At 44.0% G+C, this 16,838-nt stretch overlaps 1 protein-coding gene across 1 annotated transcript; it reads right to left on the bottom strand.

Moving 5' to 3' along the window:
- Positions 1-3,157: 3,157 nt before the first annotated feature.
- Positions 3,158-16,578, bottom strand: syt4 (synaptotagmin IV; the record flags this gene model as incomplete). The annotated part of the gene is made up of 4 exons (XM_084165197.1): positions 3,158-3,495; positions 6,517-6,637; positions 14,673-15,616; positions 16,545-16,578. The coding sequence occupies 4 exons, from the start codon at positions 16,576-16,578 to the stop codon at positions 3,158-3,160; spliced, it is 1,437 nt and encodes a 478-aa protein (XP_084021323.1).
- Positions 16,579-16,838: the final 260 nt, after the last annotated feature.

The following is a 16,838-nucleotide window of genomic DNA, read 5'->3' on the forward strand; positions in this document are numbered from 1 at the left end:
TCAGAAAGTATTCATACCCCTTGACTTATTCCATTTTTTTTTGTTACAGCCTGATTTCAAAATGTTTTCTTTTTTAAATCACCCATCTACACACAATACCCCATAATGACAGAGTGAAATCAGGTTATTTATCTTTTGGCTAATTTATTAAAAATGAAATACAGAAATCTCATTTACATAAGTATTCACACACCTGAGTCAATACATGTTAGAATCACCTTTGGCAGCGATTTTACAGTGTCTTTCTGAGTAAGTCTCAAAGAGCTTTGCACACCTGGATTCTACAATATTTGCACGTTATTCAATTTTGTCTTGGTAAGCAACTCCAGTGTACATTTGGCCTTGTGTTTTAGGTTATTGTCCTGCTGAAAGGTGAATTTGTCTCCCAGTGTCTGTTGGAAAGCAGGTTATTATGTGTAGGCCAGTGACACAAAATCTGAATTTAATCCATTTTAACGCAACAAAATGTGGAAAAAGTCAATCGGTGGGAATACTTTCTGAAGGCACTGTATACTAAGAATAGTATGTACATCAGTACAGTACATACACTACATGACCAAAATCATGGCCATTAATATGGAGTTGGTCCCCCCTTTGCTGCTATAACAGCCTCCACTCTTCTGGGAAGGCTTTCCACTAGATGTTGAAACATTGATGCGGGGACTTGCTTCCATTCAGCCTCAAGAGCATTAGTGAGGTCGGGCACTGATGTTGGGCAATTAGGCATGGCTCGCAGTCGGCGTTCCAATTCATTGATTGGGTTGAGGTCAGGGCTCTGTGCAGGCCAGTCAAGTTCTTCCACACTGATCTCGACAAACCCTTTCTGTATGGACCTCGTTTTGTGCACGGGGGCATTGTCTTGCTGAAACAGGGAACTGCCTTCCCCAAACTGTTGCCACAAAGTTGTAAGCACAGAATCATCTAGAATCTCATTGTATGCCTTAGTGTTAAGGTTTCCCTTCACTGGAACTAATGGGACTAGCCCGAACCATGAAAAACAGCCCAGACCATTATTCCTCCTCCACCACACTTCACTATGCATTCGGGCACGTAGCGTTCTCCTGGCAACTGCCAAACCCAGATTTGTCTGTCAGACACGTGATTCATCACTCCAGAAAACGTGTTTCCACTGCTCCAGAGTCCAATGGCGGCGAGCTTACCACCACTCCAGCTGACGCTTGGCATTGGGCATGGTTATCTTAGGTTTGTTTGCTGCTGCTCGGCCATAGAAACCCATTTCATGAAGCTCCCGATGAACAGTTCTTGTGCTGAGGTTGTTGCTTCCAGACGCAGTTTGGAACTCAGTAGTGAGGGTTGCAACCGAGGACAGACGATTTTTATGCGCTACGCACCTCAGCAGTCCCGTTCTGTGAGCTTGTGTGGCCTACCAATTCGCGGCTGAGCCGTTGTTGCTCCCAAACTTTTCCACAAACTGACTTGTTGGACTTGTTGGAAAGGTGGCATCCTATGATGGTGCCACGTTGAAAGTCACTGAGCTCTTCAGTAAAGCCATTCTACTGCCAATGTTTGTCTATGGAGATTGCATGGCTGTGTCCGTTGTCAGCAACGGGTGTGGCTGAAATAACCGAATCCACTAATTTGAAGGGGTGTCCACATACTTTTGTATATATAGTGTATTAGAGTGAGCTATGTCAAGGATAAAGTATATAAATAAATATGCCGCGTGTATAAACAGTGTAACTAAAATGCAATATACAGTAATAGAAGTATTAGATATGGTATAGTCTTGTATGATGCTAATTGGAGAGAGAGTGAGAAAGAGAGATAGAGAGGAGGGTGGAGAGAGAGGAGAGAGAGTGAGATAAGGAGAGCAAGGAGGGATATCAAAGAGTCAAAAACAGACAGAGAAATAGTTAGAGAGAGAGAGAGAGAGAGCGAGGGGGGGGGGGGGGGGGGAGGAAGGGAACAAGTGTGGGCACTGTGCCAACTCTACCTCTACATGCAGCACTTAGCTGATATTAAATTCTACAGTGCCATGATATCATCTGAGAGTAGCTACTATCTCACTGATTACTTCATCCTCTCAGGGAGGGATGGAGTGATGTCATCTTCAAGGTGTTCTAATATATTGACTAGATTATATAGAACATTCATTAGATTCTAGAATGTTCATTAGATTCTAGCACACTCCATAGATTCTGAAACGTTATACATTTTCTGCACAGGCAAACTGCAAATTGAAGTTCAGGGTGTATGGTTTGTGTACAGGATTTGAACTTGTGTGTATTTTAAGGATGTTTTTGTGAAGCATTTTTTATTTATTTTTATTTCACCTTTATTTAACCAGGTAAGCCAGTTGAGAACAAGTTCTCATTTACAACTGCGACCATTGAAATAAAACACAAACGTTTGAGGTGCTTTTCTCAGAACTTGTCATGTTTTATAGTAAGGTACATGTACATTTCAGGCTGTCTTTGTACTCACAGTAAAGATAGAATACACACTGCCTCTCATCCCTTCTGACCTAAATACACACACACACACACACACACACAATGTCCTTTATGCACTCCAAGCTTCATTCCTGTCACCTAATTTAGGCTTGTCTCGCCCCTCTGGGATGCAATGATATGAAATACCACTTTTACTTACAAAACATACTCAAGAACTCAACTAGAAGAGTACAAAAACTAATAAATAAATACATAAATAAATAAATAAAACATTTGATAAATAAAAGATAGTATCTTTATAAAATAACATTTTGATAATCCACATCTTTATACATCAGTAGTAATATTAACATTTTATTTGTCGTACAACTGAGTAATATTTATAGTAATAATAGTAGAAGAAGAAGCGGGTTAGCAACAGTTACTAGGACGTTCTGCACTACACAAGGTTGCCGTGACGATCGGATGATGTTGCCATGGCGATAGAGAGCTGCATTGCCGGCAGTCGTTGTGGTGACAGTCTTTGGAATCGTAGATGGACGATTGGGTTTCTCGGTCACCAAAACCCAACAATTTCAACAATCGATAAATTGATTGAATGACTGATTGATTGATTGATTAATTACATCACTTAGAATTAACTCCACCCCCCTCCCCCCTTTCACTTATCAATAGTTCCACATGACCAACACCCATGACCACCCCCCCCCCGTAACCTTGGCCGCGAAGCCTAAAAAAAAACCCTAGTCTTCGGACAGGATGTGCCACTTGGCGATCTGCCGGCGCGGATGGTCACAGATCTCCCTCCAGTGTTCCCCGGGGGTGCCGGCAGCAGCTGTACCCAGGATCAGGCGCCCCAGGACGGGATTGGGGGAGCGGGAGGAGTCCCCCCGCCTGGTTGGTGGAGACTCATTGTCCATGAGCAGGAGCTCTATGCTGGTCTCCTTCAGCCCCTCCTGGGAGGCCACGTCAAACACAAACAGCTCGTTGAACACAGGGTTGGGGGAACACTTTTTCACATGGGTCTTCTTTTTACTGACACGCTTCTTCCCTTTGAAGAGGTTGACTTTCACATATGGGTCTGGAGGGAAGGAGGGAGGGAGGTAGGAAGGGATGAGAGGAAGGTATGAGAGGAAGGAGAGAGAGAGAGGCAGGGTGAATAGAATTCATAGCACAGCTCTGAAAACGGCACAATGGATCAATACAGTGGTGTGTGTGGTATTGACTGGCTCAGTTTGTTGATAGTATGACAATCTGTAGAGCATCTAAAGATGGACTATCCGGACTATGCAAATAAAGTGTGACCAAACACTGTGATATGGCTAAGACGCTCTGTTTATCTAAAGTGGTTTTAAGACAAGGAGATTAAATGACCTCAGTCTCTGTCTGTGTCATTACAACCTGTATAAGAGTAGTATGGCTGTCTCCCAAATTACAACCTACTCCCTATATAGTGCACTACTTTTGACCAGGGCCCACTGGCTCTGGTCAAAAGTAGTGCACTATGTAGGGAATAGGGTGCCATTTGGGAACTCAGTCCATAAGTCCTCCTGAAGGGCCTGAGTGTCTCATATCTGAGAGAATAAATGTGTTCCTAGTATCCTGTGTCTGTGTGTGTGCGTATCTGTGTCTGTGCATGCGTATTCTTGTGTGTATGCGTACGTTCTTATATGTGTGTGCATATTTATATTTGCGTGTCTTTGTATGTGTATATGTGTGTGTGTCAGGGGAGAACGACTGCCCCCTCTCACTGAAGCCACAAAGTTCAAGGCCGACCGCAGTACTGCAGGCATTGTTTGCAGAAAACAGGATTCACCATTCACTATAATGGCAATCTTCATGGTCAATTTTCGTGTAAAAAAATTAAATCGCACACAGAAGAAGTTATAAGGATAATTTAGTTGCCAATGGCAGCCTGCAGTACCACGGTCGGCCTTCAACTTGAGCTACTCAATGAGAGGGGGGCAGCACTGAGCTAGCCTGCAACGTCACTTCCTGGAGTAGTCATACTGCACATTTTATGTCTACCAGAGGAGGCTGGTCGGAGGAGCAATAGGAGGAAGGGCTCATTGTAATGACTGGAATGGAATAAATGGAATGGAATCAAACGTGGTTTCTATATGTTTGATGTGTTTGATACCGTTCCATTTATTTATTTATGCAAATAGTCTGGGTAGCCATTTGATTAGATCAGGAGTCTTATGGCTTGGGGGTAGAAGATGTGTAGAAGCCTCTTGGACCTAGACTTGGCGCTCCGGTACTGCTTGCCGTGCGGTAGCAGAGAGAACAGTCTATGACTTGGGTGGCTGGAGTCTTTGACAATTTTTAGGGCCTTCCTCTGCCTGGTATAGAGGTCCTGGATGGCAGGAAGCTTGGCCCGTACACACTACCCTCTGTAGTGCTTTGCGGTCAGAGGCCGAGCAGTTGCCATACCAGGCAGTGATGCAACCAGTCAGGATGCTCTCGATGGTGCAGCTGTAGAACCTTTTGAGGATCTGAGGACCCATGCCAAATCTTTTTAGTCTCCTTAGGGGGAATAGGTTTTGTCGTGCCCTCTTCATGACTGTCTTTGGTGTGCTTGGACCATGTTAGTTTGTTGTTGATGTGGACACCAAGGAACTTGAAGCTCTCAACCTGCTCCACTACAGCGCCGTCGATGAGAATGGGGGCGTGCTCGGTCCTCTTCTTTTTCCTGTAGTCCATAATCATCTCCTTTGTCTTGATCACTTTGAGGGAGAGGCTGTTGTCCTGGCACCACACGGCCAGGTCTCTGACCTCCTCCCTATAGGCTGTCTCGTCGTTGTCGGTGATCAGGTCTATCACTGTTGTGTCATTGGCAAACTTAATGATGGTGTTGGAGTCGTGCCTGGCCATGCAGTCATGAGTGAACAGGGAGTACAGGAGGGGACTGAGCACGCACCCCTGAGGGGCCCCCGTGTTGAGGATCAGCGTGGCGTATGTGTTGTTACCTACCCTTACCACCTGGGGACGGCCCGTCAGGAAGTCCAGGATCCAGTTGCAGAGGGAGGTGTTCAGTCCCAGGGTCCTAAGCTTAGTGATGAGCTTTGAGGGCACTATGGTGTTGAACGTTGAACTGTGGTCAATGAATAGCATTCTCACATTGGTTTTCCTTTTGTCCAGGTGTGAAAGGGAAGTGTGGAGCGCAATAGAGATTGCATCATCTGTGGATCTGTTGGGGCGGTATGCAAATTGGAGTGGGTCTAGGGTTTCTGGGATAATGGTGTTGATGTGAGCCATGACCAGCCTTTCAAAGCACTTCATGGCTACAGACGTGAGTGGTACGGGTTGGTAGTCATTTAGGCAGGTGTCATTCCAGCCATTACAATGAGCCCGTCCTCCTATAGCTCCTCCCACCAGCCTCCTCTGATGCCTAAATAAATCTCCCCCATGAGACGACATTTTAGAATGCTAAAACCGACTTCTTTGGCTTCAAATGCGCTATTGAGTCTTCACATAGGACTGAATGGTGTCACGTGATCGATGGCTTTGTCCATTCATATATAGTAATTGGTGTGTGTCAATTATTTATATATACACTAGATGACTGATAGGGGGCGCTGTGTTGAAGCCCCCATGCCTCCATCTTGGCACTCCCCCACCAAATATTTTGGAAGCTATAGAATTGCATTTATTCATGTCTACAGTACATTAGATTTTGCCACATTTATTCTATTACAGACACCTTAATGAATACTTTTAAATTATTTTATGTGAGCTAAACATAACACTCAAATACATTTAATTAAAAAAAAAATGTATTCATAATGTTAGTCCCCACTACAAAAAAGTGACATTATTTAATACATGTCCTTGAAACATTTAATTAAAATACTGTAGAATTCCAAAATACTGTAGAATTCCATAGGAATGCTCCTATTGGGGAGTGCCAATATGGCTGACTGGTGAATTCAAATCCTCTCAATGGCCAATACATAGCATCAGCAATCCAGGGTTTATATACATAATTGGTGTGTGTGTGAGTGCGTGCCTGCGTGCGTGCGCATGCGTACATACTTACATTTGCGTGTCTGAGTGTCTGCTTGTGTGTGTGTGTGTATGTGTGAGTGTAGGTTGTATGTACCTGAGGGCCTGTGGTTGTCGGTCTTGAGCAGGTGGCGAGCCTTCAGCACCACGACTGTTAGAGTACTGGTGGTGGACTGGTAACACAGAGACAACAGCAGCTCCCCGTGACCTGCACTCCTCTATACACAGAGATGGAGGAAGGAGAGAGGGAGAGGAGAGGGAGGAGAGGGATAGAGGGTGGAGAGTTGGGAGGGGGATAGAGGGAGGAGAGGGGGGAGGGGGATAGAGGGAGGAGAGTGGGGAGGGGGATAGAGGGAGGAGAGGGGGGAGGGGGATAGAGGGAGGAGAGGGGGGATAGAGAGAGGCGAGGGCGGAGGGGATAGAGGGAGGCGAGGGGGGAGGGGATAGAGGGAGGGGAATAGAGGGGGGAGAGGGGGGAGTGGGATAGAGGGGGGAGGGGGATAGAGGGAGGAGAGGGGGAGGGGGATAGAGGGAGGAGAGGGGGGATAGAGGGAGGCGAGGGGGGAGGGGATAGAGGGAGGGGAATAGAGGGGGGAGTGGGATAGAGGGGGGAGAGGGGGGAGTGGGATAGAGGGGGGAGGGGGATAGAGGGAGGAGAGGGGGATAGAGGGGGATAGAGGGAGGAGAGGGGGATAGAGGGGGATAGAGGGAGAGAGGTGGAGGGAGGACAGATGGAGGGGGGAGAGAGAGATAAGTTCACCACCAGTGTCACACCTTCAAGAGCCAAGCAAGAGACTGACTAGTGAGGAGGAAGATTGGATTTACACTGAGATTATGATGATGAATTGTGATATTTACACCAGGTTATAAAGTAGAGATATACAGTCAGGTCCAAAATTATTGGCATCCTTGGTAAAGATGAGCAAAAAAAATTATAATACAATTACTAAGCTATATTGTATGCAAAAAAAGGGAAAATTATATTATTTTATACTAATACCATTTCTCAGAGAAAAATATTTTGTTTAACAAGTAATACCTTTTTTATCAAAAAGATAAGGGGTCAAAATTATTGGCACCCCTGTTTTCAATACCTTTCAATGCCTTACCTTGCGAGGATAATGGCACTGAGCCTTTTTGTAAAATGTTTGATGAGATTGGAGAACACATTGGGAGGTATCTTCCTTCCTCTATAGCAGATCAGCTTTAATATTGCATATAGATTTACCTCCCATCAATGTAATTGTCTGCATCACTTCCAATCTCCCATATATTTTTTTTCTTGCTAATATAGCAAGTGGTGTGAAAAAGTGTTTGCCTCCTTCCTGATTTCTTATTTGTTTGCATGTTTGTCACACTTTAATGTTTCAGATCATCAAACACATTTAAATATTAGTCAAAGATAACACAAGTAAACACAAAATGCAGTTTTGAAATGAAGGTTGTTATTATTAAGGGAAAACAAAATCCAAACCCACATGGCGCTGTGTGAAAAAGTGATTGCCCCCTACAACCTAATAACTGGTTGGGCCACCCTTAGCAGCAACAACTGCAATCAAGCGTTTGCGATAACTTGCAATGAGTCTTTTACAGCGCTGTGGAGGAATTTTGGCCCACTCATCTTTGCAGAATTGTTGTAATTCAGCCACATTGGAGGGTTTTCGAGCATGAACTGCCTTTTTAAGGTCATGCCACAGCATCTCAATAGGATTCAGGTCAGGACTTTGACTAGGCCACTCCAAAGTCTTCATTTTGTTTTTCTTCAGCCATTCAGAGGTGGACTTGCTGGTGTGTTTTGGATCATTGTCCTGCTGCAGAACCCAAGTTCGCTTCAGCTTGAGGTCACGTACAAATGGCCGGACATTCTCCTTCAGGATTTTTTGGTAGACAGCAGAATTCATGGTTCCAAAATGAGACGAGCCTTAATGTTATTTTTGCTCAGCAGTGGTTTTCGTCTTGGAACTCTGCCATGCAGGCCATTTTTGCCCAGTCTCTTTCTTATGGTGGAGTCATGAACACTGACCTGAACTGAGGCAAGTGAGGCCTGCAGCTCTTTTGATGTTGTTGTGGGGTCTTTTGTGACCTTTGGATGAGTCGTCGCTGCGCTCTTGGGGTAATTTTGGTCGGCCGGCCACTCCTGGGAAGGTTCACCAATGTTCCATGTTTTCGCCATTTGTGGATAATGGCTCTCACTGTGGTTCGCTGGAGTCCCAAAGCTTTAGAAATGGCTTTATAACCTTTTCCAGACTGATGGATCTCAATTACTTTCTTTCTCATTTGTTCCTGAATTTCTTTGGATCTCGGCATGATGTCTAGCTTTTGAGGATCGTTTGGTCTACTTCACTTTGTCAGGCAGGTCCTATTTAAGTGATTCCTTGATTGAGAACAGGTGTGGCAGTAATCAGGCCTGGGTGTTGCTAGAGGAATTGAACTCAGGTGTGATAAACAACAGTAGAGTAGTGTTATAACAGGGGGGGCAAACAATCTTTCACACAGGGCCATGTAGGTTTGGATTTAGTTTCCCCTTAATAATAACAACATTCATTTCAAAACTGCATTTTGTGTTTACTTGTGTTATCTTTGACTAATATTTAAATTTGTTTGATGATCTGAAACATTTAAGTGTGACAAACATGCAAACAAATAACACATCAGGAAGGGGGAAAACACTTTTTCACACCACTGTATATATATATATATACACACAGTGAGGGAAAAAGGTATTTGATCCCCTGCTGACTTTGTATGTTTGCCCACTGACAAAGAAATGATCAGTCTATAATTTTAATGGTAGGTTTATTTGAACAGTGAGAGACCAGAAATCCAGAAAAACGCATGTCAAAAATGTTATCAATTGATTTGCATTTTAATGAGGGAAATAAGTATTTGACCCCTCTGCAAAACATGACTTAGTACTTGGTGGCAAAACCCTTGTTGGCAATCACAGAGGTCAGAAGTTTCTTGTAGTTGGCCACCAGGTTTGCACACACAACTCCTCTTTGCAGATCTTCACCAAGTCATTAAGGGTTCGAGGCTGACATTTGGCAACTCAAACCTTCAGCTCCCTCCACAGATTTTCTATGGGATTAATAATATTAATATAATGAGAACGGTGTAGACGGTGGATTAAGGTAGACGGTGGATTAAGGTCTGGAGACTGGCTAGGCCACTCCAGGACCTTAATGTGCTTCTTCTTGAGCCACTCCTTTGTTGCCTTGGCCGTGTGCCTTGCCTTGGCCGTGTGTTTTGGGTCGTTGTCATGCTGGAATACCCATCCACGACCCATTTTCAATGCCCTGGCTGAGGGAAGGAGGTTCTCACCCAAGATTTGACGGTACATGGCCCCGTCCATCGTCCCTTTGATGCAGTGAAGTTGTCCTGTCCCCCAAAGCATGATGTTTCCACCTCCATGTTTGACGGTGGGGATGGTGTTCTTGGGGTCATAGGCAGCATTCCTCCTCCTCCAAACATGGCGAGGTGAGTTGATGCCAAAGAGCTCGATGTTGGTCTCATCTGACCACAACTCTTTCACCCAGTTCTCCTCTGAATCATTCAGATGTTAATTGGCAAACTTCAGACGGGCATGTATATGTGCTTTCTTGAGCAGGGGGACCTTGCGGGCGCTGCAGGATTTCAGTCCTTCACGGCGTAGTGTGTTACCAATTGTTTTCTTGGTGACTATGGTCCCAGCTGCCTTGAGATCATTGACAAGATCCTCCCGTGTAGTTCTGGGCTGATTCCTCACCGTTCTCATGATCATTGCAACTCCACGAGGTGAGATCTTGCATGGAGCCCCAGGCCGAGGGAGACTGACAGTTATTTTGTGTTTCTTCCATTTGCCAATAATCGCACCAACTGTTGTCACCTTCTCACCAAGCTGCTTGGCGATGGTCTTGTAGCCCATTCCAGCCTTGTGTAGGTCTACAATCTTGTCCCTGACATACTTGGAGAGCTCTTTGGTCTTTGCCATGGTGGAGAATTTGTAATCTGATTGATTGATTGCTTCTGTGGACAGGTGTCTTTTATACAGGTAACAAGCGGAGATTAGGAGCACTCCCTTTAAGAGTGTGCTCCTAATCTCAGCTCGTTACCTGTATAAAAAACACCTGGGAGACAGAAATCTTTCTGATTGAGAGGGTGTCAAATACTTATTTCCCTCATTAAAATGCTAATCAATTTATAACATTTTTTACATGCGTTTTTCTGGATTTTTGTTGTTGTTATTCTGTCTCACACTGTTCAAATTAACCTACCATTAAAATTATAGACAAAATCAGCAGGGTATCAAATACTTTTTTCCCCTCACTGTATAGTACTTGGGTCGTTCCACAAAATGAGTGCCTTTTGTGTCCCTTTGATATTTTAAGTAGAAATTGTGCACATATATTGAAATGTAGAAGTCTGTTAGATTAAATGAAGTGCCCTTTAATATAGATCACATGGAAAATTCAAATTATCAGATATTTAATATGAATAAAAATCTGCTTAATTGCCAAAATCCAGCATTTTGACATGTCCCTCTGTGCATCCTCTGTGGCTTCTAGGAATAGTTTAACGCCCGTTTTCACCATAATTGTAAAGCCCTAGTTATTTAGTTGCTTTGACAAAGTCATTTCTGAAGATTATTATTTATTTCATGTTAAAATTAGTGATTCATTTTAAGGTATCCTGTCCCTCATTTTAAGTTCAACCCTGTTACGTGAACTGAACTCTCATTTTATTATGGTGAAACTATTCCTTTTTAAAAAAAAATTTAAAAAGAGACATTGAACATAATAGTCAAAACATAGTGTAAATGCAGGCGAGCTGGTTCTACACTTTTTTGCCATTTCCTGGTGTTTTGTTGTGAAAAACTGAGTAGGTCGAGTATCACACATTACTACACACTATTACCCATATATAGATAGGCTAGACATTTTTTTAAACAATTTTCATTGTTTTCTAAAGCTTGCATTCAATTGCCCCTCCCTGTTGCACACAACAAGTTTACATTCCCCCTTTCACAAAGGGATTCATGGCTAATTTAAGATTAGGTTGTCAACACCGTTACTTTATTCGGCACTTAATAGGCACTTACTATAGTATTAATTTTTTCTAGAGACAGGGATAGTCTAATTGTGCCTGCCTTTTTGCGAATTAGTGTAATCATGAACAGTAGTTTGTTCGTTATGTTCGCCTACGTCCCCCGGATGAACAGTGGTTTGTTCGTTATGTTCGCCTACGTCCCCCGCCTACGTCCCCCGCCTACGTCCCCCTGAGACGTTAAATGAACTACCCCAGCTCGGAGTCAGCTCAAGGAGGCGACTAGAAACGCTGCTGATAGTGTGTTTTCTAGATCCTTTGACAAGATAATCCATCCACCTGACAGGTGTGGCATATCAAGAAGTTGATACAACAGCAGTCATTACACAGGTGCACCTTGTGCTGGGGACAATAAAAGGCCACTCTAAAATGTGCAGTTTTGTCACACAACACAATGCCTTAAATTTTGAGGGAGAGTGCAATTGGCATGCTGACTGCAGGAATGTCCACCAGAGCTGTTGCCAGATAATTGAATGTTCATTTCTCTACCATAAGCCGCCTCCAACATCATTGTAGAGAATTTGGCAGTACGACCCGCTGGCCTCACAACCGCAGACCACGTGCAACCACAACAGCCCAGGACCTCCATATCCGGCTTATTCACCTGTGGGATCATCTGAGACCGGACAGCTGATGAAACTGTGGGTTTGCACAACCGAATAATTTCTGCACAAACTGTCAGAAACCGTCTCAGGGAAGCTTATCTGTGTGCTCGTCGTCCTCACCAGGATTTTGACCTGACTGCAGTTCGGCGTCGTATCCAACTTCAGGGGCAAATGCTGACATGCGATGGCCACTGGCACACTGGAGAAGTGTGCTCTTCACGGATGAATCACAGTTTCAACTGTACCGGGCAGATGGCAGACAGATTGTATGGCGTTGTGTGGGCGAGCAGTTTTCTGATGTCAATGTTGTGAACGGAGTGTCCCATGGTGGCGGTGGGGTTATGGTATGGGCAGGCATAAGCTACGGACAACTACATTTTATTAATGACAATTTGAATGCACAGAGATACCGTGACGAGACCCTGAGGCCCATTGTCGTGCCATTCATCCGCCGCCATCACCTCATGTTTCAGCATGATAATCCACGGCCCCATGTCGCAAGGATCTGTACACAACTCCTGGAAGCTGAAAATGTCCCAGTTCTTCCATGACCTGCATACTCACCAGACCTACTGAGCATGTTTGGGATGCTCTGGATTGACGTGTATGACAGCGTGTTCCAGTTCCCGCCAATATCCAGCAACTTCACAAAGCCATTGAAGAGGAGTGGGACAACATTCCACAGGCCACAATCAACAGCCTGGTCAAATCTATGCAAAGGAGATGTGTCACACTGCATGAGGGAAATGGTATCTGTGACCAACAGATGCATATCTGTATTGCCAGTCGTGAAATCCATAGATTAGGACCTAATTTATTTATTTAAATTGACTGATTTCCTTATATGAACTGTAACTCTGTGAAATTGTTGTATGTTGCATTTATATTTTTGTTCAGTCTACCTATCTATGTTTTATTATTTAAAGAAATTATGAATGAGATTGGTGTGTTTTTGCTGTATCTAATTATGGCATGGTGTTGTTGAATGACAGACATGTATTTGTTTCAAATCTATCACTTGATGGTTTCATTTCAGAGATACAAATATGTACTTATTTTTGCTAAATGCTATATATCTGCCTCACTCTCACAGAAGTAAGTAGTACTACTAGGTTACACACAGTCAAATGTAACAAATAACTACATTTTGTATTTTTTTAAAGATGTACAAATGATACATTTGTGACATCGATATATATTTGTTTTAAATCAATCAATACAGTAATATGAGATCTGTATGTAAAACATTTACATTTGGCATTTTAGTTATTTAGCAGATGCTCTTATCCAGAGCGATTTACAGTGAGTGTGTTCATCTTAAGATATCTATGTGAGACAATCACATATCACAGTCAAATATACAGGATACTAAAATTCCATTACAGATAAACAATGGATATATAACATTTAGCAAAAAAAAACTTGTTTTCATACATATCTAAAATCTATTAATAAAAAAATCTGAGAACAGTAATATTTTACACACACATGAAGGTACCCATAAGCAATCAATTCTGATGAAAAAAAACAAAATGTGAAAAATTGGTGGGTATAGCGTTTTGGAAATAAACTCTTCATGCATTTGTGAACATTAGAAAAGAGGGAGAACATACAACCAAGAAACAACAAATCATCAATACAACCAAGCCCTTTTCTCAGTCCCTTTACTAAGCAGCAGAGCAGCAGCAGAGAGAGAAGCCAAGTTCACCAGCAGCATAGAAGAGTCTAGAATCTAGGCACACAACACAACACAAAGACAGACACCTCTCTCTCTCTCTCTCTCTCTCTCTCTCTCTCTCTCTCTCTCTCTCTCTCTCTCTCTCTCTCTCTCTCTCTCTCTCTCTCTCTCTCTCTCTCTCTCTCTCTCTCTCTCTCTCTCTCTCTCTCTCTCTCTCTCTCTCTCTCTCTCTCTCTCTCTCTCTCTCTCTCTCCCTCACCAATGTACACAGTACAATACAATTCAATAGAGCCTACAACACTCTCCTTTCACCATAGTACTACTCCTCACCTATCATATGGCAGAGACAGCCACAGCCCAGCCCAGCACTACATAGAGGATATAATGATCTATTCTATAATGATCTAGAGATTCTAAAGATACAGTGGCTCGTACAATGATACCTACAATCTTATAACATTCATCAACTGTGGGGTGCGTCCAAAATGGCACCCTATTCCCTATTTAGTACACTACTTTTGACCAGAGCCATATAGGCCCTCTCAAAAGTAGTACACTATAGGGAATAGGGTGCCATTTGGGACTCCCTGTGTTATTCCATTTGTACCCTGGGCCATTTAGCTACAGGAGGCTGTATTATCATATTACATATTACTGCAGGTATAAACTCTCACTACGGAGAGGATTTAACTAATATTATGCTAAGGGTTATTATTCCAAGGAGAATTCCTGTTAGACACTAATAGTGCACCGTCATTGTGATCATGATTCCCTCAGAGCTAGAATGGAGAGCAGTTGTTTTACTGTACTCTATGGTAGTGAAGGTGTAAAAGCTGAGAATGATGAAATAATAATGATGAACCGATGATGATGATAACTCTCTCTTACCCTAACATTCTTCTTGATGATCTCGCGGCTCATGAGGACACGCCCCTCCGTCAGGTCGATCCCGGCCAATGGGACAAGCGTCTCGCCGATGACCTCATCACGGGAAAACCTATCGAAGCTGAGCACCATGAAGTGGAGCGACAGCTCCTGCACGCGGACCAATGGGATCCCATAGAAGCTGAAGGTCTCGTCGAATGCCGGGTCCAGAGTCTTCCTCAGGACGCGGGTCTTGACCCGGTGCTTCTTCTCAGGCAGCAGTGTCAGCTTGATGTAGGGGTCAGAGGTCAGGGACTGCTCGTCGGTCGGGGTCAGACCTTGGGCCTCCTTGATGTGAACCACAAAGGCCTTCTTCTCTGAGTTGTACTCCAGGGAGAAGTGGAGGGTCCCAAGGCCGACATCGGGGCCTCCGTTCTGGGGTTTGTCCTGGTCCACTGCCCCTTGGGTGTGGGTGTGAGTGGTGGTCTGGCTGGAGAGACTGCCGCTGGTGGGGGAGGCCAGGGCCAGGTCTCTAACCCCAGGTTGGGTGAACCCTGAATGGGGGGAGGGAAGATCCAGATCTGGGGAGCTGCGGACCTTGGTGTGGGTCTGGACGTTGGGGTGTGGAGGTTTGGTGGTGATGGTGAAGTTACCATTCAGGTCTCGTTGTTTTTCCAGGTCGAGGGCAATTCTGCCCCCTGCTGGGCTGGAGGCCACTTGTTGTTGTTGTTTACCATTGTTGCTGTTGATATTACAGTTTCCGTTCACGTCGGTCTTGCTGTCTAACTTCTTCTTGCCACTGAGGCTCTCTGGGCAGATGTCGACGCCTTTGAGCATGTGCACGAACTTGTAGGGTGGTGTCTCCTGGGACTTGGTGTTCTTACGTTGGCAGCAGATCCAGGCGAAGATTGAGACGCAGGACACGAGGCCAAACACACTCACCACGGCAACACTCACCGGCACTTCTGCTTCAGAGAGAGAGAGCGGGGGGGGGGGGGGGGGGGGGAGAGAGAAAGATAAATACTTTTGTCTTGTTTTTGTAACGGTCCCTCCCTCCTGTTGATCTATTATCTGTCTGTTGGGTATGTGAGTGTGTGTGTGTGTGTGTGTGTGTGAATGTGCGGAAGCTTCCTTTGTCTTACTACGTCTGTAGATGAACGTAATGACAAGCTGCGTCAGAAACTGCTTAATACTAATTACTAATAGACTGAATGACTGACTTGCTGACTGATTCACTGTCTGAGTCAGAGACAGCATAACAACTGCACAATCTCGGTCTGTGTCACAAATGGCACCCTATTCCATATGGACACTGATCAAAAGTAGTGCACTATACAGGGAATAGGGTACCAGAGACATCATACATGTCATATGACAACAGCACAATCTGGGACTCCTACATTACATTACATTACATTACTGACTAATCAAGGCCCATATAGAGTCATTAGATGTACTGAACATGAATGGAGAAAATACCTTTTGACATAAACATTTAGATGTCATGGCGATTTGAAGACAAAATGATTAAATTGCTTATTGATTTATCTAATTGATTATTGATTAATGAACTATCACTAATCTCAAATAGTAATCTAATCAGATGAGTGATTGGGGCGCTTGGTTAGTTAGCAAGGCGCTTGGTTAGTTAGCAACACAAATTATCTTAGTGTCAGAGCACAAACTGGGAAGGTAACCCCAGTGCACCAGGACATGACATTACATTTTCTATTTGATCTCCTAAATAAATAAAGGATAATTACATATCATAAAAAGTGAATAGGGTGCCATTTGTGACGCACCTGAATATTACCGACCAAAATAACAGAGACAGGGCTTTCCGAGTTCTCCCACCGACTATTGGCTACTCCCAGTTTTCCCATCCCAGCTACTTACCGAACTGCGTTTCTTCCGTCACCATTGGAGCCATGGTCCGGCTAGCTCGCGTGCTTTATCCAAGGTGCTGAAACAGCTCCCTCTTCGTCTTATTCCAGTGCTCGTGCTCAATGAACCTACTGTCAAACAACGACCCTGCGCACCAATAGGCAACCTCTCTCGGTAGTTTATATCTAGGTATATTTCCTTGAAAGCGAATAGTGATTGTTTTTTATGATGTGACTCCTTCAATAATTGTATCTGTTTGTTTCCGTTTAATAATTCAAACGCAGCTGTTCCTTTCAGAGAGGCAAA

This window comes from Coregonus lavaretus (assembly GCF_964263955.1).
Source record: "Coregonus lavaretus genome assembly, chromosome: 7".
In the NCBI taxonomy this organism is placed as follows: Eukaryota; Metazoa; Chordata; class Actinopteri; order Salmoniformes; family Salmonidae; genus Coregonus; species Coregonus lavaretus.